The sequence below is a fragment of the Nelusetta ayraudi genome, unplaced genomic scaffold (assembly GCF_046127955.1).
Source record: "Nelusetta ayraudi isolate G7.1 ecotype Tasmania unplaced genomic scaffold, CSIRO-AGI_Nayr_v1 ptg000016l, whole genome shotgun sequence".
NCBI classification, from domain to species: domain Eukaryota; kingdom Metazoa; phylum Chordata; class Actinopteri; order Tetraodontiformes; family Monacanthidae; genus Nelusetta; species Nelusetta ayraudi.
This window is the reverse complement of record NW_027466066.1, coordinates 5,012,668-5,031,415: the sequence shown is the minus strand read 5'-3', so window position 1 is coordinate 5,031,415 and position 18,748 is coordinate 5,012,668. Positions and strand designations below refer to the sequence as shown.

General features: G+C 48.2%; 1 protein-coding gene across 1 annotated transcript; it reads left to right on the top strand.

The window, feature by feature from the left end:
- Positions 1–10: 10 nt before the first annotated feature.
- On the top strand, positions 11–18,401 carry ern1 (endoplasmic reticulum to nucleus signaling 1). Its single transcript, XM_076024103.1, has 22 exons — positions 11–283; positions 6,084–6,204; positions 8,457–8,490; positions 8,663–8,735; positions 8,822–8,894; positions 9,541–9,663; positions 10,550–10,651; positions 10,724–10,985; positions 11,443–11,521; positions 11,768–11,927; positions 12,562–12,677; positions 12,773–12,967; positions 13,403–13,655; positions 14,474–14,564; positions 14,666–14,855; positions 14,943–15,042; positions 15,150–15,349; positions 15,819–15,966; positions 16,100–16,227; positions 16,502–16,625; positions 16,840–16,907; positions 16,986–18,401. Exons 1-22 carry the CDS (start codon positions 206–208, stop codon positions 17,562–17,564), a joined length of 3,297 nt encoding a protein of 1,098 aa, XP_075880218.1. The 5' UTR covers positions 11–205; the 3' UTR covers positions 17,565–18,401.
- Positions 18,402–18,748: the final 347 nt, after the last annotated feature.

Below are 18,748 nucleotides of genomic sequence, written 5' to 3'. Positions count from 1 at the left end.
TCCAACCCCCACATTTTCATCATTTCAGGAAGAAGCGGATCCAACGCTGCCGTACCTTACGCACTGCTGGCTGCCTCGTTCAGCGCTCTTTCAGCGTGGCAGCGTTTTATTTCTTTATGACATCTCGCTGTGACCCAAATTACGTCTTCTATGTAGTCAACGGCCGCCCAAACCTGCTGTCTGTCCCGGTTCGAGACCATAAAATATGGAATGGAGATCGAGAACGCGGATCCGGTTGTGGTGCATTTTAGCGTTGCTCTGCTGCGCTGGGCTCCCACAAAAGGTAAGAGGGGCTAAATGGATAAGCTAGCTCAAGATAGATGGTATTACCGTGGACGTGCCTGGCTATAGTGAAACATAGAATTTTGTAGACCTTCGCTCTTATAGCCATTGTAAAAGGAGATGTGTCTAGGGCGGATTTCTTTCGGTCTGCCTGATGGTTGACTTGACTGAGGCAGACTTATGTTGGTTAACGTTAGCTCTCAAGCTAAAAGCATGCATCATGAATAATATGTGCGTTGGAAACCTTGTAATTATCTACGTCACCGTGTCATTATTATGGAAAGCTTTTAAGAATCAGAAAGCGCAGCCTCTCAAATCAAGGTAGCATTTCCTGCCACACGCAGACATTCCGCCTGTACCTTTTTTGCAATCATGTGGTTGATAAGCCAAGCGTTAGGTATTTCAATTGTCACCTTCAGTCTAAGTATTCCGTCATGAAGCCATTCTATTTACAACTAATTTTTACATTTTTATTTCATGCTAAAAACCACCAATAATTGGCGATTTGTCCAGGGTGGAACCCGCCTTTGCCCGATGACAGCTGGGGTTCGGCTCCAGCACCCCTGGGTGCAGGAGAAGCGCTGTAGAAAATGAAAGAAACATTTTCAACCCATCTATCTCTTATGTTGTGGTTAAACCCGGATGAACGGGTAGATTGTAGTTCTGATTTATGTTTTCAGAAGTATTTTGTGTTTTCCTAAGAAGCGTTTGACTGGAAAGGGTACATGGGTTATTGTTTTTGTGGTAAGTTGTGGTTTTTGTAGTGAGTTATGGTATTTTATGGGCTTATCATGTCCTGGCAGGGGGAAAAAACAAACTAATTATTGCAATTAATAATGAACTGTTTAACCAGGAGCTCACTTAAAAAAAAAAACAAAAAAAAAACACCACGTGTAGCAAAGGCAGACCGCACAATATATTTTTTTGATATCAGTGGGGTTTTTTTATTTCGTTTTTATTTTGTTGAAGGTTTAAATCAGCCATGCTGTTGTGCACGACAACTTTTCCCACTTATGTTGATTCAATTGAGCAAACACTGAAGGTATTAACAACTTTGCAAAAAAAAAAAAAAAAAGAAATAATAAAGTGTTAAACAAAGTGGTTGAGATGCCTACTGTTGCTCACCCAAACGATTGATCTATATAGATTCCATTGTGAGTGAAACAGGGAGAACAGTGAGCAGGGGAATTCTCAGGAGAGAGTCAAAGCTGAATGGTTAGTTAGCCAGTCCAGTTGAATTAAGCAGCAGATTAAAGTAGCCTTTTTAATCCCCCCCTATCATCTCTCAGGAGTGGCTCCGAGCCTGTTAGACCGTCTGCTTGTCCAGTGGACCAAGACACATGGCTGTCAGCCATCTATCTATAGGTTGTTTTTCAAGTTGTGTCTAATTATGACACGTAATGCAGTTTAGCAGAAATCTCACCTCAAGCCTCTGCACAAATGACTATTTTTAAACTTTTGCAGTTTAACACTGGACTTTTCACACTGGCTCCATTTATCTCAGCACAATCACGCCAGAGGTTGTTTACCTCCTTTGTGCATTTCGCTTACACGTGTGTCGAACCCTGCAGACGCAGCTGCGCGGTCCAAAGCCGGACCAGAAAGGGGGCCTGACTTCTTTGCCTTCGGTCCAGGCTTAAAGAAGTCATCTTCTAATATCATAGCACCTAGCGAACTCCCAAGAGCCGTTTGCTTCATTGCTCAATTCCGTTTCCTTTTTGTACTCTTGAGACTTGAGACTCTTCAGGCCAAGACAAACAGCATCAGTTTTGTTACTGCGGCACTGGTGTTTGCAATGGGCGAGAAGGAAACCAAACAATTACCTGTGTCATAACATACAGCCCTGAAGCACAACTCTGCCTACCAAATTAGATTGGTCTCCATATTTCGGTTCCGGTGACACTTTTGCAGTCTGCTTTGGAGAAGTGATCCCACTCAAGGCCTGCTTGCATGCTGCTGTGCCAGGTTTCCTGAAAAGTGTTCCCGATTCGCTTGATTCTCTATTGGTTCTTGCCGTTAGTCAGGCTGGCTTTTGAACAGGACTCTACTCTGCACAGTAGGTTTGCTTGCGATTTCTTGACGTCCCATTAAAACGTCGATTTTAAGTCCGTTTTTGTCGCTGGCTGCTCTCCGTCGCTGTGTCAGACCTCTCTGTGAGGCCGTGCAGCAGCATTAACCGGCTGATACGGAGGCTGCCCATGGCCGGCTATTACACCGCAGTGTGTTGTCGACACATCAAGTAAAATGATGAACCTGCTTTATTATCAGAACTCCTGGTGGAGTCGTTCCGTCTGGCACACGTTGTTTTTCCGACGGCGTGTGATTAAGTTGACCTCTCCTCTTGCTTGTTTCCTTGTGCCCCTGTTGTTGATTTCTCTATCTATCTCTCCTGACGGCGCCTTCTCTGTTGTGCAGAAGGCCCTTGTCTGTCTGTCTGTCTGTCTGTCTGTGTGTCTGTCCGAGTCTTGTCTTTTTCTTTTCAAAAACCCCCCTTGTTACCTTAAACCCACAGCGACACTGGGTCGGTCCTTCACATCTGTTCATAATGGGTAGGTAATCAGCTGTCAGGATCAACAGCCAGAGGTGCTATCGGCGATATCCTGCTTATTGTGCGCAGTGTCCCTTTAAGCCACGTTTGGCCTGGTTGCAGACAAGAACGTGAAGACCTCAGAACTCTGGTTTCTCCCACTTCTGTACTATTATGTAACTCTCTTACGCAACGACAGAGCATGTCCGTTACTCACAGAATGAGGAAATGTGTGACCCCCCCCCCCCCTAATTTTAAGTTGCCCTATAACGGGGGCTCGGAGACTCAGGGACATTTTAAACCAGATGTTGCACAGGTCGGGCGCTGCGCTGTGCGCTTGTCGAAAGCGCGGCAGCCGTCCAAAAAACCGACGAGGCTCACAGATGTCAAAGTTATTTTGCTTGCGAAACCAAGAACTCCGATCGGGGTTACGGGAGACTCGAAAAACAAAGTGCAGTGCGACGATCGTGACCGCGGCCCAGTGGGAACACTGGCAGGTGCGCGGTATTGACACAAACGCTTGTGAGGGACATGAGATCACACAGCATGTGAAACTGCCACGGCGCGCCGCTGCTCCGGTTCCTGTTTGTGTCGCGTTTCGCCCTCTTGAATTTGGGCATCACCGGATGAGAGATCAGAGAAGCGATGTGCGGCTTGTGGCTCTCTTGAAAACGTTCTCTCTCTCTCTTGTGTCGTGATGGGAGTTTTGCAAGGAGCTGCGAGCCTCCCGACTGACTCGGTCACGATGGTTGCATTTGCTCATCGGACCCCACGCCAGTGCCTGACCTGAGGGCTCCAGTGGTTTTTTTTTACCAAGTCTGACTGAAGAGCACTCAAACGGCTCCTCACCCGCCAGCTCCTTCTCCTGCCTCAGAAGCGGCTGAAAAGCTCAGGCCTGTGTCGGCAGTGCACGACATGCTAATCTGCATTTTAAGCGAGGGCTATATGCGCCGCCCCCGGGCAGCTGTTAAGAACAATGACTCAGGCTTGTCGATCAATATCTCTTTGGTTTAAGCAGGGGAAACGAGGCCTCGGTCTGCCCGAGCTTTCCCTGTTCCAATCCTAGACTTCGCAGTTCAAAACCCTCCCTCAGATCTCGGATGAGATCTTTGCCCGGCCGCGTTGGGTGATGTCACACGGGGCTCCACTCCACTTCGAGAACAAGACGCCGTCAAGTTAATTGCTTTCAGGCCGCACAATGAAAACACAAACTGAGCCCTGGACCGTGATGCACCCGAACCAATCGGCGACTATAAAACTTCGCCAGCGTGAGCCGTCCGTCCAGCAAATGCTCTCGATTAAAAAATATAGGAAGACAAAAAAAAAATCGGAATTGAAACCGTGCTTGAACAGAGCCGCCGTTCTCAATTCTCCTGTTAATCCAGACCTGTGTTTTTGGGTCACATTTTGCCGACATGACAAACTGCAAATCATCTGTTTGTTTAGTTTAGTCCCTCTGCTGATCAGGTCGCTCTGACATTTTTTTTTTTGATGCTTTTCACCCAGCTGGCTGATGGAAGTAGGTGGCAGCAGCAGCAGCGGTATTCTCGGAGTGAGATGGTCAAAGCAAAATTTTTGTGATTTATGTGATAAAAGTTTTGCATGAGGTTTTGATGTTGTTTTACAGTACATCACCTCACGTCGGAGCACTCGGACAACAGGACGGTCCCAACGGCCGCGAAGGCCGCTTTTAACCCTAGAAACTCCGCCCGGCGGTCCACTTACAGCATGACAATGCCAAAAAAAAATAATCATACAGCAGCCTCCACTGGCATTATTTGAATTCCATAGTGGTTGAAGGGAGCACACATCCGACCGCAGGTCCGTTAATTCTGGCATAAGCCAGGTCACAAGGCGGGATCAACGGGAGTCGCTGCCGTTCCCGTTTTGACCACTTTCCATTGTTTTTTGCTGCGTCACCTCACTTTTCCTCTCTTCTTCATGGCCGCTCTCACTGTTACATCTCTGCGCTGTTTTTTTTGTTTGTTTGTTTTGCGCCCACTTTTGCCTCCAACGTTGTCATCAGTGCACGGGTGCGTGTTTTTCCTGGCGGTAGCTAAAGGTTCTGGGAAGGAGAGTTCCCGCTTTGGTTTATTGACTCACTGCCTCATCTGCGCACGGAGAAGCTGAAGCGCCTCCTCGGTTCATTTGCAATTTAAAAAAAAAAAGTTATAAAGGCCAGAGAGCGAAGAGTCTTGGCTTTCTCAGCTTCACTTGCCAGGAGACTGGTTATTTTTGAATGGACATATTCATCGCCTCCTACACGTCCGTTGGACAGATGCATGAAATCATGTGTTGCATCAAACTTGAGAGGATTAGATTCTCCAGTTGGGGTTCTTTAAAAGAGACTTGGCAACCTTTTATAGACCATATTGGTTCAATTGGTGAGAGGCTATGGGCATACATTTTTCTCCTCTATTTTTTTTAGTTTTGTTTTTTGTGTTTATTTTGTAGTTTTACATTTACTTTTTTTAAGTGAATTGTACCGTTCCAGCTGTAAAACCTTTAATTTTTTTTTTTGTAAACTTTATTTCGGACAATTTCATGAAAAAACAAGTGGCTGAAATAAATAAAATAATAATGTATTTTTTTTTTTTAATTTTAAACCGAAATGGACAAAGTAATAGGAGGAAGTAGAGCTTATCTAGTCCTGTCCCAATGGTAACATATATCGCAATTACAAATTACAGAAAAAAAAACAATACTTTTTAATTAAGTAAAGAAAAAAAAAAAGGCCCGGGCAGCCGCATGGGAGTCGGGTGCACGAGTGGAGTGTGAAGCGAGCGCACGTGCTCGACTTCTACCCGGCTTGTTTACCTTCCTCCACATGGCGGCCTCTTCCCGGCTAATCAGCCTCCGACCTCCCCCAAAACCCCCTCCTCCCCACCACCACCGCCCCCGCCTCCCCCTCCAAATCGCTGTTTGCTGTTCTGCCGTCATCGTAAAGTATCGATTTTGCAAAGCTGCCCACGTTGTCGTGTTTGCCAGCGGGAAGTCATCACCTCCGCCTCCTCAGAGACGGCGGGACAGCGGGCCTCTGGCCAGGCAGGCACTCATCCTCTGTCCAGTTTCACTGTTTAAAAATAATGACACAAGTATGTTTTCAGTCACACACGCCTGCCCCCACGACCCCTTACACCTGCTGGCCGTCCAATTCCTCTGCCTTTTCAATAAAAGTGTTTTTGTTGGGTTTTTTTGCTGGGGATGTGACAGCTGGCTGAGCGCTCACCACCACTTTTTGTCTCTCTTTTTTTTTTGTGTTGTGTCCCCGCAGTGGCTTTGCAGCGCCAGCACGGTCTCCCTCCCTGAAAGCCTGCTGTTTGTGTCCACGCTGGACGGCAACCTGCACGCCGTCAGCAAGAAGTCGGGCTCTATCAAATGGACTCTGAAAGAAGGTGAGAGTGGGTGGGGGTGGGGGATGGGGGGGGGGGGGCAGGCAAAGGTCATCTACTGGGTTCACCTTTGCAATGGCAAAGCGTGAGATCCCGCAGGTGTTTTCGACACCCTGAAAATCAGATTTTTGTTGAAGGGGGACAGCAGATAATTACAGCGAACAACAACACACTGTAAAAAAAACACGAATGCTGCACTGCTTGTTTTTTGTTCTCTTTCTCTCTCGCTTTTTTTTTGACCCTCTGGTGTACGTGTGAGTTCATTTATAATTCTTCCTGCCTGTGATGCCTTCCCCTTAATGTATTATTAATTAAGAGGAACCCCCCCCCAGGCTTGAGCCGAAGGAAAATTCTGCCAGATGTTCGGCCAGGCTTGGAAAATTGGTTATTTATTAACCGAAAGAGGGGCAAATATAGCCTGTAATCAGGGTCAAAGTGGGCGAGCGTGCGGGCGACTTCGCTGTAGTATCAGCCGCACACAGCATGGACTGTTTTTTTTTTTATGCATGTGTGTGCGCACGTGTGTGTGTGTGTGTGTTTGTGTTTTTTCCCATCCTAATACTTGGGAGGAAAAATAGACTCATTTCAAAAATCTGACAATGCGTATTTCAAGTTCTCTCGCCATCATTACTATTTGTTTATATGAAGCTGCTTTAGCCGACTCGGTGCCTGTCAGCTGGAGTCAGTCGCTGCTTTCTCTTCATCATCCCATTTTCCTTCAGGAGGCGTTTGATATCAGCTGAACCGGGATCTGTTCAATCCATCAGTCAATCAAATTTTATTTGCATAGCACCTTGCATCAGCCAAATGGTGCACACGGTGCTTTCTAGAGTAAAACATAATAGCAATATTCGTAAAATATAGTTTCAAACACAAGATTACCGCAAATGCGGTAATAACGCAATTATAAGACAAGAATTAAATGCAAAATCAGTGAAACGTAATAAAAACACAGATGTAAAACCAATAAGCAGCAGTCCAGTCAGTAGCTATGTATGCAATGCCAGCCTGAACAAATGAGTTTTTAACTGAGCCTTCAAAACTGTGATTTCAGTGACGGCTTGTAACAGAGCTGGAGGGCTCCTTACGCTCCCCTGTCACTGATCTCCAGTCGGGAGACTTAACACTCTCACACTGAGGGGGGAGCAAGCCTATCTCTCTGTCTCCCACCAGCGCTGTCCATCTCAGCTCACACACACACACACACACACACACACACACGTCTCCTCACTGCCTAGCAACCTGGTGTGAACATTTTCTCCACAGCTGCCGCTTCTGCGTGAATCCGCGTGACACGACCAATCACCCCCACCATTGCCACTTGCTATCTGTTTAACTTCAGGTGCTTCTTGATCCCCTTTGTGACCACACATACTCCCCCACCCCCACCTCTTCGAAATTGTTGACACCCCCACCCCCAGGCACCTCCACAAGTGCCTCTCTGCCGTCCACACCCTCTCTGCTCACACTGGGGGGGGGGAGGTCCATGTTTGTCTAGTCACAGTGGCGGTTCGGGCGTCGTTGGAAGAGAGCCGCCGTCGTCGTCATGGCCTTTCCATTGTATTCCCCCCCGCCCCGCTGTTTTGTTTTCATAGCACATGGTGTTAAATAGAAATGACGGATCGATTTCCCTCGAATTCAGTTATGCAGTGTTCTCACAGGCGGGGGGGAGGCGTTGTTCCAGCCTCGTACCGCACCTGCATCAGCTGTGCCTTTTTATCACGACAGCATTTAAAGACTATACGGAGTTTAGCTGTGACAAACTCTGCCTGTTTTTCCCATTGTTTAAAAAGTTAGTTCAATACTTTGTCACAAATTGTCACTGCAGCAGTGCATCATTCATTCATTTTGTTGTTCACAACAACAACCAAAATAAAAACCGATCCATCACAAAACTAAAACAGCTTATACAATGAAATATACACATGCATGCACATGTATGTACATCTATATATGATCTGAAAGCATGCAAATATAAGGCTGAACCAAACTCAAAAGTTAAGATTTTCCTTGTTGCAGTCACTGGTGGTGATGGTGGCTGAGGCACTGCTGTGCTGTTTGACTTGTACGTTTTGTTTGAGTGTTGTTGTTTCAAATTATCATTATTATTCATCATTTGAACTCGCCGGAGCCTCTCCAACGCTCCCTCGATTGTCTTTTTAGCTGCTTGTGCACTGGAATGCCAACGAGACAATGTTTTCCCGTCAGTCCCGAGCTGCATCTCATTTTTTCTTTTCTTTTTTCCTTCCTCACAGATCCAGTTCTGCAGGTCCTCACCCACGTGGCAGAGTACGTACCTTTTCACTCGCTCTTCCCTGTGTGGTTAACTGCTGCACCCGTCTCTTGACACAAAGGACGATGTTGGAGGCAAATGGTTATCTTTGTCTTTGCGGTTGCCTTTTGTGTCGCCTGCTTTTACACGTGATAAACACGGTCGGCCGTGTGCCGTTGTTTTCCGCAGACCTGCCTTCCTGCCCGACCCAAACGATGGCAGCCTTTACTCTCTGGGAGGAAAGAACAACGAAGGGCTGACGGTAGGGGCCGCGAACATCATCTCTGCTCTGTTTTTAAAAGATGGAACCCGTCCCCGGCGGTCATTTTGCGTGTCTCACTCAAACAGAAACTGCCGTTCACCATCCCCGAGCTGGTGCAAGCTTCTCCCTGCCGCAGTTCGGACGGGGTCCTGTACATGGGTAAGGACACCTCTCAAACAGGAGTGGCGCCTTTTGAATGAAACGCCATTGTATTCATTCCCCTGCGAGCTTCCAACAGTCAACATCCGGGTGTGCTCACCCGAAGCCGTTTTCACACGTGCCCTTTTAACCCAAACGTTTGCGGTCGACCTGGAACGGCTGTATGCGGCGCGTCCGACGCCCGTTATCTTCTTTGCTTGCGTTGCTTCAATCGGCTGTAAAGACAAACACGGAACGGGACAGTAAAACGTCCCCTGATTTGCTTCCCTGCTGAATCGAAATTCTGGTGCAGCACGTGGACATATTTGAACAGAAAAAGATATTTTTACTATTCCAAAGCTGTATCTATTTGTTTTTAAATTATTATTCCTTTTGTTATTATTAGTTTATTATTCTAAACACCTTGATGACTCAGAGGCGGGTCACGGATGAGATTTTCTCTTTGCCAATTACAGTTTGAGTGAATTTCCTCATCACTTTAGTTTGCATTTATCCTTTAATTGCTTCAAATAACACCAAAGCAAAGCCTGTGATGCTGAACTGCTGAACTGCTGTAATTACTTGTTGCTGGACACGCCTGTCCGTTCATCTCTTATGTGGCTGAGGTTGTGAATATTTCACCAAAGTGTGCTCGTGTGTTCACCAGGTAAAAAGCAGGACCTGTGGCACGTGGTGGACCTGCTGACCGGAGAGAAACAGCAGACGCTCACGTCTTCCTTCGCCGAGATGTTGTGTCCGTCCTCGTCCCTCCTCTATCTGGGACGCACAGGTAAAGCGGCGCCTCTGGCGGACCTCGTTTTTAAATCTGCTGCCGCTACGGCCAATTCCAATCAACAGGCACGTTTGTCTTGGATGTTGTAATCCCCAAATGTTGACAGATGTTTGTTTACCCCCAGTGTCCCCACCCCACGCTATAGCCTATAGTTCAGACTGCCAGCCAAAATCCGATTTTCAGCCCATCCAGATTGAAACTGGATGGCTCTGTTGTAGCCCGAGCAGTCGCAAATCACATTGCTACAGCAACCCGTCAGGTGGGTCAATAATGTGGCCAAGTCTGAACACAGCCAGATCCCATTTGGACAGTGTGGACAGTCAGCCCTGAAAATCGTATTTGAGAAGGAATCAGATTTGAATCAGATTCGCCTGCAGTCTGAACACAGCCTAAACGTAGCACGGACCTTTATTTATATGACGTTGTTTTGCGTCTCCTTGCTCGTGCTGCACTTCCTGTTTGGACAGCGCGCTGATGCGGAGCCGCTGCCTGAGGGTTTGCAGCCCACTCACACGCCGCCCTGCCACGTCTGGGACGGCTTGCGATGTTTCGAACCTTCCACCGGAACGTGCAAACAAAAGGAGGAGGGGGGGGGGAGGAATTTGAGAGAGGGGATGGGGTTGGGGGTGGGGGTCGGGTTGGGGTTTGGACCGTGGTGTCGGAGTCAGCAGAGCTCGTCGGATTTAGTTTCCCATTTTTTTCCTTTTAAAACGCGGGACATCCAACACCTGTCAGCGTTTTCTCCCAGGAACGGATACTTTCTCTCTGTCTCTCCCCCTTTCTGTACGTTACATAAGGAAATACTATTGCCCCCCGCCCCCACCCCCACCCCCACCTCCCTTTTACTTTTTAAATATGCCATTGTCTGTCTTTCCCTGCTCAGAGTACACCATCACCATGTACGACACCAAGAGCAGGGAGCTCCGCTGGAATGCCACCTATTCTGACTATGCCTCCACCCTCCCCGACGACGACACCAAATACAGTGAGACCCCGAGACCGACGCGCTTGCGTTTAATCCGCGGCGCCCCGTCGCTCACCGCCTCTTTGTTTCCAGTGATGGCCCACTTTGTGTCCAACGGCGACGGCCTGGTGGTGACGGTGGACAGCGACTCCGGGGACGTCCAGTGGGTGCAGAACTACAACTCGCCGGTGGTGGCCATGTACATCTGGCAGCGCGAGGGCCTGCGCAAGGTCCCCCACACCAACGTGGCCGTGGAGACCCTGCGCTACCTCACCTTCATGTCCGGAGAGGTGGGCCGCATCACGCAGTGGAAGTACCCGTTCCCGCAAGAGAAGAAGCCGAAAAACAAGTTCATGTGAGCAGCCTTTCCATCCGCAGGCGCCCCCTGCTGGCGCCCTCCTCCTAGTGATCGAATACTGCAAGTCTCGCTTGCTAAGAGGGTGGAATCAAACAGATAATCCTGCAAATATGTGCGATTGCTTCACGCTGAGAGGGTGTCGGGACATGTCTTGACTCTTGGTTTCAGCTCGGTTTTCGCAACGTGGTCCGGCTTTCGGGTTTATTTCTCGCCCTCGCACCTGCCGCAGCCAAAAAAAGGCCACTGGGGGCTTTCAGTGGCTGATCTGTGATTGTGAGAGTTTCGCTGACAAGTTGTGGCGACCTAGGGCTGCCAAGGTGCCTGTCAGTTCTCCCTGTCAGTTCTCCCTGTCAGTTCTCCCTCAGTAGTGCATCACGCCATTGGTTGTATGTTGCTGATTAATAAGCCTGTTCACGTAAAAAGCTAAATTTTCTTTGTCTTTCTTTTTTTTCAGGGCCACTTTGTACGTGGGGAAATACTCCACCAGTCTCTACGCCTCTCCCTCCTTGGTGCACGACGGGGTCACAGTGGTGGTGAGTGACTGTTAAACACGTTTCATCACTTCTGCAAAACACTTTGCCAGTTGGCAAGACGTGATGATAAAAAAACATGCCCTACTTCTCCAACCAGAGGCAAAGCTTTTACCCTCGATGACACAGGAAGTCTGCACATTTTGTTGTTGTAGCAGGATTTCCTTGTTTAAGCCTCTTTGACTCTGTTGGGCAGGTTAGAAACATCTGCTAAAGTCTGTCTGTTTGTGTGTGCGTGTGTGTGTGCAGCCCCGTGGCAGCAGCTTCCCCATGCTTGAGGGTCCCGACAGCCGGGAGACGGAAGAGGACAAGGAGTGCGTCATCACACCCAGCACCAGCGTCAAGTTCAACGCTGCGCTGCGAGAGCGAAACCGGATCAACTTCATGAAGAATCACCTGCTGCTCATAGGTTGGCATCAGCAATCACGAAAGCCGCGTTCAGGCTGCCAGCCAAAATCTGATTTTCAGCCCATCCAGATTGAAACCGGATGGCTCTTGTAGTCTGAACAGTCACAAATCACATGAAATCGGGAGGTAGTTTCAAACCGCATTTGAAAAGATGCGTCTCAGTGTGAACAGCTCCAAACACACCGGTTTTGACTGTCCATAACGCCACTCTCGGCGACGCAAGACCCAATGCGCCAGACCAGAGAGCGCCATTCCAGGTGCAGAACAACAGAGCCAGATCCCATTTGGACACTTGCTAAAAACAGTGTGGACAGTCAGCCCTAAAAAAAAAAAATCGGATTTGAGAAGGAATCTGATTGGAATCAGATTCGCCTGCAGTCTGAACGCAGCAAAAGTCAAACACAAGTGCCCTCATGCAAGATTTCCTCAAGCCCACAGTGCTTTGAGTCACTGCTGTGCAGGGCCTGCCCTCTGCTGGATGATAAGATGAATTTCGCGTACTTGCGTGTCTTTTGAACAATAAAGTCAATTTCGTCATTGCTGTTAGAACAAAGCTGTCTCGATATTGTCGATATTGTGGCTAAAACGTATTAATTATGTAGCCATATGCAAATCAATTATTTATTTTTTTCCAGGTCATCACGAGATACCGCCTGAAGCTCACAAAAAGATCCTGGAGAAGTTTCCTGACAGTTTGCCCCGCAACCCAGGCAACGTCATTCCACCGGCTGCCGACAACAAAGCTGAGGAGGTGAGTTGCTGTTGTTTTTTTGTTGTTTTTGGTGAGTTGACTTTGTAGTCCAACAGCGGATTTTCTCACCGCTCCTTCACCCCACCGCGTTGCAGAAGGTGAATGATAGCGGCACAGACGACGGCTCCCCTCCTCCCGTCCGCGAGACATCCATCCAGGAACCCGGGGCCGGCGGTCGCACCACTCGCCCGGAGGCTCCGGTGGACTCCATGCTCAAAGACATGGCCACCATCATCTTCTCCACGTTCCTCTTGGCCGGCTGGGTGGCCTTCATGATTACCTACCCGAAGGTGAGTCGAACAGTGTAGCCATGTGGCCTCCGTACACCTGCAGTTTTTGAGAGTGAGTCAGCTTATTGCTTTAAAGACTCGGAAAAACTGAGTGGCGCTTTCATTTGAACGTTTAAGATAAGATTTAGCCTTTATTGTCCCACGTGGGGGAAATTTGCATTTGCATGATACACTTTGTGCATTCTGTCAACCTCTGAAGTCAGAGTTCAGGGCCATTGATGGCAGCCCTGAAGAGTGGGCACAAAAGCAGTACAAAAACAAATCAAGTGGTTAATAAACGGTGTACTACACCATAGTCCGCTAGCTGTGCCTTTAAATTCAGAAATTTTCCAACGATGTAACCCAAGTGAAAACAGAAAAATCGACTCCTGTGGTGAAACGAAATACGCCAGTTGTTCGTCGAGGTTCACCATGTTGTCTCGGTCGCCACCGCAGAGCGTCCACAAGCAGCAGCAGCTGCAGCACCAGGAGTTCCAGAGGCAGATGGAGGAGAGGCTGGAGATGCTCCAGAGGCAGCAGCCGTTCCCAACCGGCGATATCGTCCCAGACAGCGACTTCCTGGACGCGGCTCATGGCCGCTCGGAGAGCTCAGACCACAGCACTCCCAACCTCACCCCGCGCGCCTCCAACCATTCAAACCTGTCCTGCTCCGAGCCCGGAAACGCCATCAGTGAGCAAGACGATAATGGTGAGACGCACTGAAATTACCATCACCCAAACTGCAGCAACATTATACCTCCGTACAGACTAGTTTGAGACCAAATGCCAACACTGGGAAGGAAGAGGCGACAGGACATTTGGACGCACTTCACATTTGATATGAATGAAAATAAAACTCCTTTAAAAAGTCCTTTACAAAGACCCTAAAAACCCTAACCCTTCTAGCCCATGAGGAACCCCAAAACCCTAACCCTAATTCCAGCAGTAACCCCAACCCTAATTCCAGCCTTATCGCTAACCCTAATGCCATTGCAAGTCTATGGGGTCAAAAGTCAACTTTGTCCTAGAGACATGGGACCACTTGCAGGTTCATCGGGATCCCTCAAGACACAGCCACGTCAAATTTGGGGCTTCTAGCCCATGAGAAACCCCAAAACCCTAACCCTAATTCCAGCAGTAGCCCTAATCCTAACCCTAATTCCAGCCTTATTGCTAACCCTAATGCCATGCAAGTCTATGGGGTGAAAAGTCAACTTTGTCCTAGAGACATGGGGCCACTTGCAGGTTCATCGGGATCCCTCAAGACACAGCCACGTCAAATTTGGGGCTTCTAGGGGAGCATGAAAAATTTTCTTCCTCCAAGGTGGGGTGTGATGAGAAAGTTTGAGAACCACTGGATTAGTCGACTAAAATGATTGTGATATTTTGTCAACTAAAACTGGGCTAAAACTAAAACGATTTAGATTAGACTAAAACTAAATAACATTTTAGTCAAAAGAGTATGACTGAAACTAAATCAAATTTTGCTGTCAAAATTAACACTGACTGTGTGCTGGTTTTTCTCAGACGAGGACTCCAGTATTGTCAGAGTGGGAAACATTGCTTTCAACCCCAGAGAGGTCCTGGGTCACGGCGCTGAGGGGACAATTGTGTACAAGTAAGACTGAGCGATCTTGCCGCAGTTCGCGGCAACTTCGTCTGAAGCGTAAATGCAAAGTATCGCCAACTTCCGCTGACTGCTCTTCCTGTCGCCACAAGGGGGCGTTTTGACAACCGGCGCGTGGCGGTGAAGAGGATCCTCCCGGAATGCTTCAGCTTCGCAGACCGGGAAGTTCAGCTGCTGAGGGAGTCGGACGAGCACCCGAACGTCATCCGCTACTTCTGCACCGAGCGGGACCGGCAGTTTCAGTACATTGCCATCGAGCTGTGCGCCGCATCACTCCAGGAGGTAAAGGCCGGCGTTCTCAGTCGGTGCCGCGCACAGCCTGCCTGGTGAGACACACAAGTCTAACTTCGCTTTCTTTCACGTTCCCAGTACGTGGAGAGGAAAGATTTCAACCGCCACGAACTGGAGCCGGTCGTGCTTCTCCAGCAGACCATGTCGGGGCTGGCACACCTGCACTCGCTCAACATAGGTATCCACCGGCAAACACTGGCGACACAACGACAGCCAAACGGCGAATGATTTCATCGTCGTGAGCTTCTTCAGCGGTGTCATCCAATCCAACCGTCTCTCCCCCAGTCCACAGAGACCTGAAGCCCCACAACATCCTGGTGTCCATGCCCAATGCCCACGGCCGCGTCAAAGCCATGATCTCCGACTTCGGCCTGTGCAAGAAGCTGGCGGTGGGCCGCCACAGCTTCAGCAGAGGGTCCGGCGTGCCGGGCACCGAGGGCTGGATTGCGCCGGAGGTGCTCAGCGAGGACTGCAAGGACAATCCGGTGAGTCGCAAGTCGCTTGCTCGTTGTAAGGGTTGAGCACAGAGTTAAAAAATTGACAATTTATTTTTTGATATCAAGGAATATAAAATTGTCACTAAAAATGAAATTGTTTTACATGACACAATAACATAGTTTGACTTTGATCAGCTGATTTGCCTGCAGATATTGAGCTCACAGCTCAGCTATAGGTTGATTTCCACTTGTTGCACATAAACTACATTTCTTATTTTTTATTTTTTTTGGAGAGCTTTCCCACAAAATGACTGTAGGTGGCAGCGATGATATTTTGGTTCGCTTGCATTGGTGTAATCCAACCCAATGATAGAAAGATACTCAGTTTGTTAATGCTAAATTAATCGTCCACAGGAAACCGACTTTGATAACGTGTGTCCAACGCTCGACAGGTCAGTTCTGATCAGGGTTTTGCAGATTCTCACTGACCTTCCTGCCTTCTCGTGTTGTGGTTTAGACCTGCGCCGTGGACATTTTCTCCGCCGGGTGCGTGTTCTACTACGTGGCGTCTCAGGGAAGCCACCCTTTTGGCAAACCGCTCCAGAGGCAAGCAAACATCCTACTGGGCACCTACAGCCTCGACCATCTGCAAACAGATAAACATGGTGAGGATGAGAGTTTGTTTGTTTGTTTAATCTCTGAGATGGACACAAATTGTCTCTCGTCACCAGTCTTTTCTTCTGGGTTTTTTGTCTTTTAAACACATTATCTGACGTGCACGTCTGTCGTGTTCACCAGGGGACATCGTAGCCAGAGATCTCGTCGAGCAGATGCTGAGCGTGCAGCCGTCTCGGAGGCCTTTGGCAGAAAGTGTTCTCAAGCACCCCTTCTTCTGGAGCCAGGAGAAGGAGCTGCAGTTCTTTCAGGTCAGAGAGAAGTTGTGAACTATCGTCTTCTCCCGTTACACAATGCATGTTTTTCTACTCTAGAACTAAAAAGGGCAGTAAACATACCATGAAAAAATACAAGTGCCTTGCGTAAATGTATGGATTAAACCCTGAATACTCAAGAAGGATGTGCTTTTACTAAAAGTGGGAAATGGCCCTTTTTTTAAACGATCAACTTGCATCCATTTGACTAAGACACTTCCAACTGCTGTGTTTTGATAGAATTCCTTCATGTTTTCTTTGTTGCTCGCAGGACGTAAGTGACAGAATAGAAAAAGAAGCTCTGGACGGTCCGATCGTGAGGCAGCTGGAGCGAGGAGGCAGAGCTGTAGTCAAGGGGTGCTGGAGGCAGCACATCACAGTGCCGCTGCAGACAGGTACATTATGGAGTTACATGGAAATGCAGCCTGGAGTCGAAATGCGTGGCTGGAATATAACTGTCAACACTGCTTGCAGACGCATTTCACTGCGATTCTTGCAAGCAGGAGCCTGTTGCTGTATCAAATCTTACTCTTCCCCTTTTTTGGGATGCAGACAGCTAAAGCAGAAGGCGTTCTTATTTTTTTTTACTATTATAATTTTTCTCTGCAGATTTGCGGAAATTCCGTTCCTATAAGGGAGGTTCAGTCAGAGACCTGCTGCGCGCAATGAGGAACAAGGTAGGTTGCACTTGCATGCCCTGTCCTGCAGGAGCGCTGTTCCTGCACACGGCTCACTGCTGGTCTTCTGCTCCACAGAAACACCATTACAGGGAGTTGCCCGCGGACGTACAAGAGACTCTGGGTTCCATCCCTGACGAATTTGTCTGCTACTTCACGTCCCGCTTCCCGCACCTCCTGCTGCACACTTACCTGGCAATGCGGACCTGTGGCTCCGAGAGACCATTTCTGCCTTATTATTCCCCCGCCGAGCAGCTGTCAGAGACGGCGGCGCCCAGCACAGATGCCAGGCCGCCGCCGCCGCCACCGCCGCCGGGCGGACCGCACACTGAGCAGCTGCCCCCCTCGCCCTCCTTGCAGCTGGAACATACACATTGTTTACAGCCACCGCACGTCCCTCACACGTCACCTGCCGGGCCGCCTGTCGAGTCCGCAGCGTCTCCGCACTCGGCAGCGCACACGGAGCCGCCAGTACTGTCCGCAGAAACCGACTCTCACAGTCCGACAGGGGAAGCTGGGTTTTCCTCCGCGTCAGACGCAGATCCTGTCAGAGAGACACCGTCCAGTGTGTCTGAGACGCGCACACAGCCGGGTCCTCCTCCCGCAGGACCCGGCCAGAGTGAGGAAGACTGCATCACTGAGGGGGGCATCGCCTGAAAGTGAGAACCGGGCCTGCAGTGCCTGGGGATCCACTAGAGGGCTCATCAACCGCTCCTGTTTGTTAAGTGCCTTTCGCCCAAACTGGGCTCAAATCATAAAGGTATTCGCCTTTTGCTTCTGCTCACCAACTGGACGTACTCTTGGGATCTTGTAGCTGGACTTCGCAGAGGCATACATATATGTATCTTTTATATTGGCATGTCCGGGGGAAAAAAAAAAAGTGTTCCAGTTATTTTTGCCTCAATCCTGAGTCGAACGTGTCTGGATGTTGTCGAACACTTGAGTAGTTGTGCAATGCTGTATTTTTCTGTGAGCCTGTTAACTGCACAGATAATGTTTTATATATTTTTGTAGCAACTGATTCAAATTTTGGATCATGATAAACGGTTTAATGTGGCCAATGTGCCTTTTTTTTATAATATATCTCCCTCTATATAAAAAGAAATCACTGGGCTTTGGCGGTACAGATCTTTTAACGTGACCTTGCTCAACGTGTTTGATTCCAGTTAATGCTGCTAGACTGCTTTTACTGTTGCCAGTTCAGACTATCACGCCCACTCGCCAGGAGTGGACTGTTCCAAAGGTGGTTTCAGTGTGGAGTCTGAAAAGTCGGCGATTATGGTTCGCATGTAATCACGTTGTCGGTGGCTGCAAAAAACATCCCGTCTAACTTTTTGAGGGTGTCAAAATGAAGATACTGTCGTGCACATTAAATTCTATTTTTTATTTTATTCAGAGTATGTGCATTAATTGAACACAGCGTTTTTTTTTATTTGCTTTTTTATTTAAAATATATGTATCACCAATGTTGAAGTAAAGACAATTCAACCCACACTGAGGAAGTATTATTATTATTTTTACAAAGCAGAAGTAAGTCGAGTTCTCTTTGCAGCTGAGCTTCCTGACTCAGGTCAGTCAGTTCAGTCTCTTCCTGCTTCTCATAGTGCTGTATGAAAGACCGTGAACAAGTTTCAGAGTTCAAAAACTAAACATTTTATTAAGATTATTGATCAAAAAATGCCAGTAAAGAATAATCAGATAGACTTCTATTTTTTTCCAAGTGTATTTAGTATCAGCACCTTTTTTAAGAGACACTGATGGTACCAAGCTGTGTGTGTGTGTGTGTGTGTGTGTGTGTGTGTGTGTGTGTGTGTGTGTGTGTGTGTGTGTGTGTGTGTGTG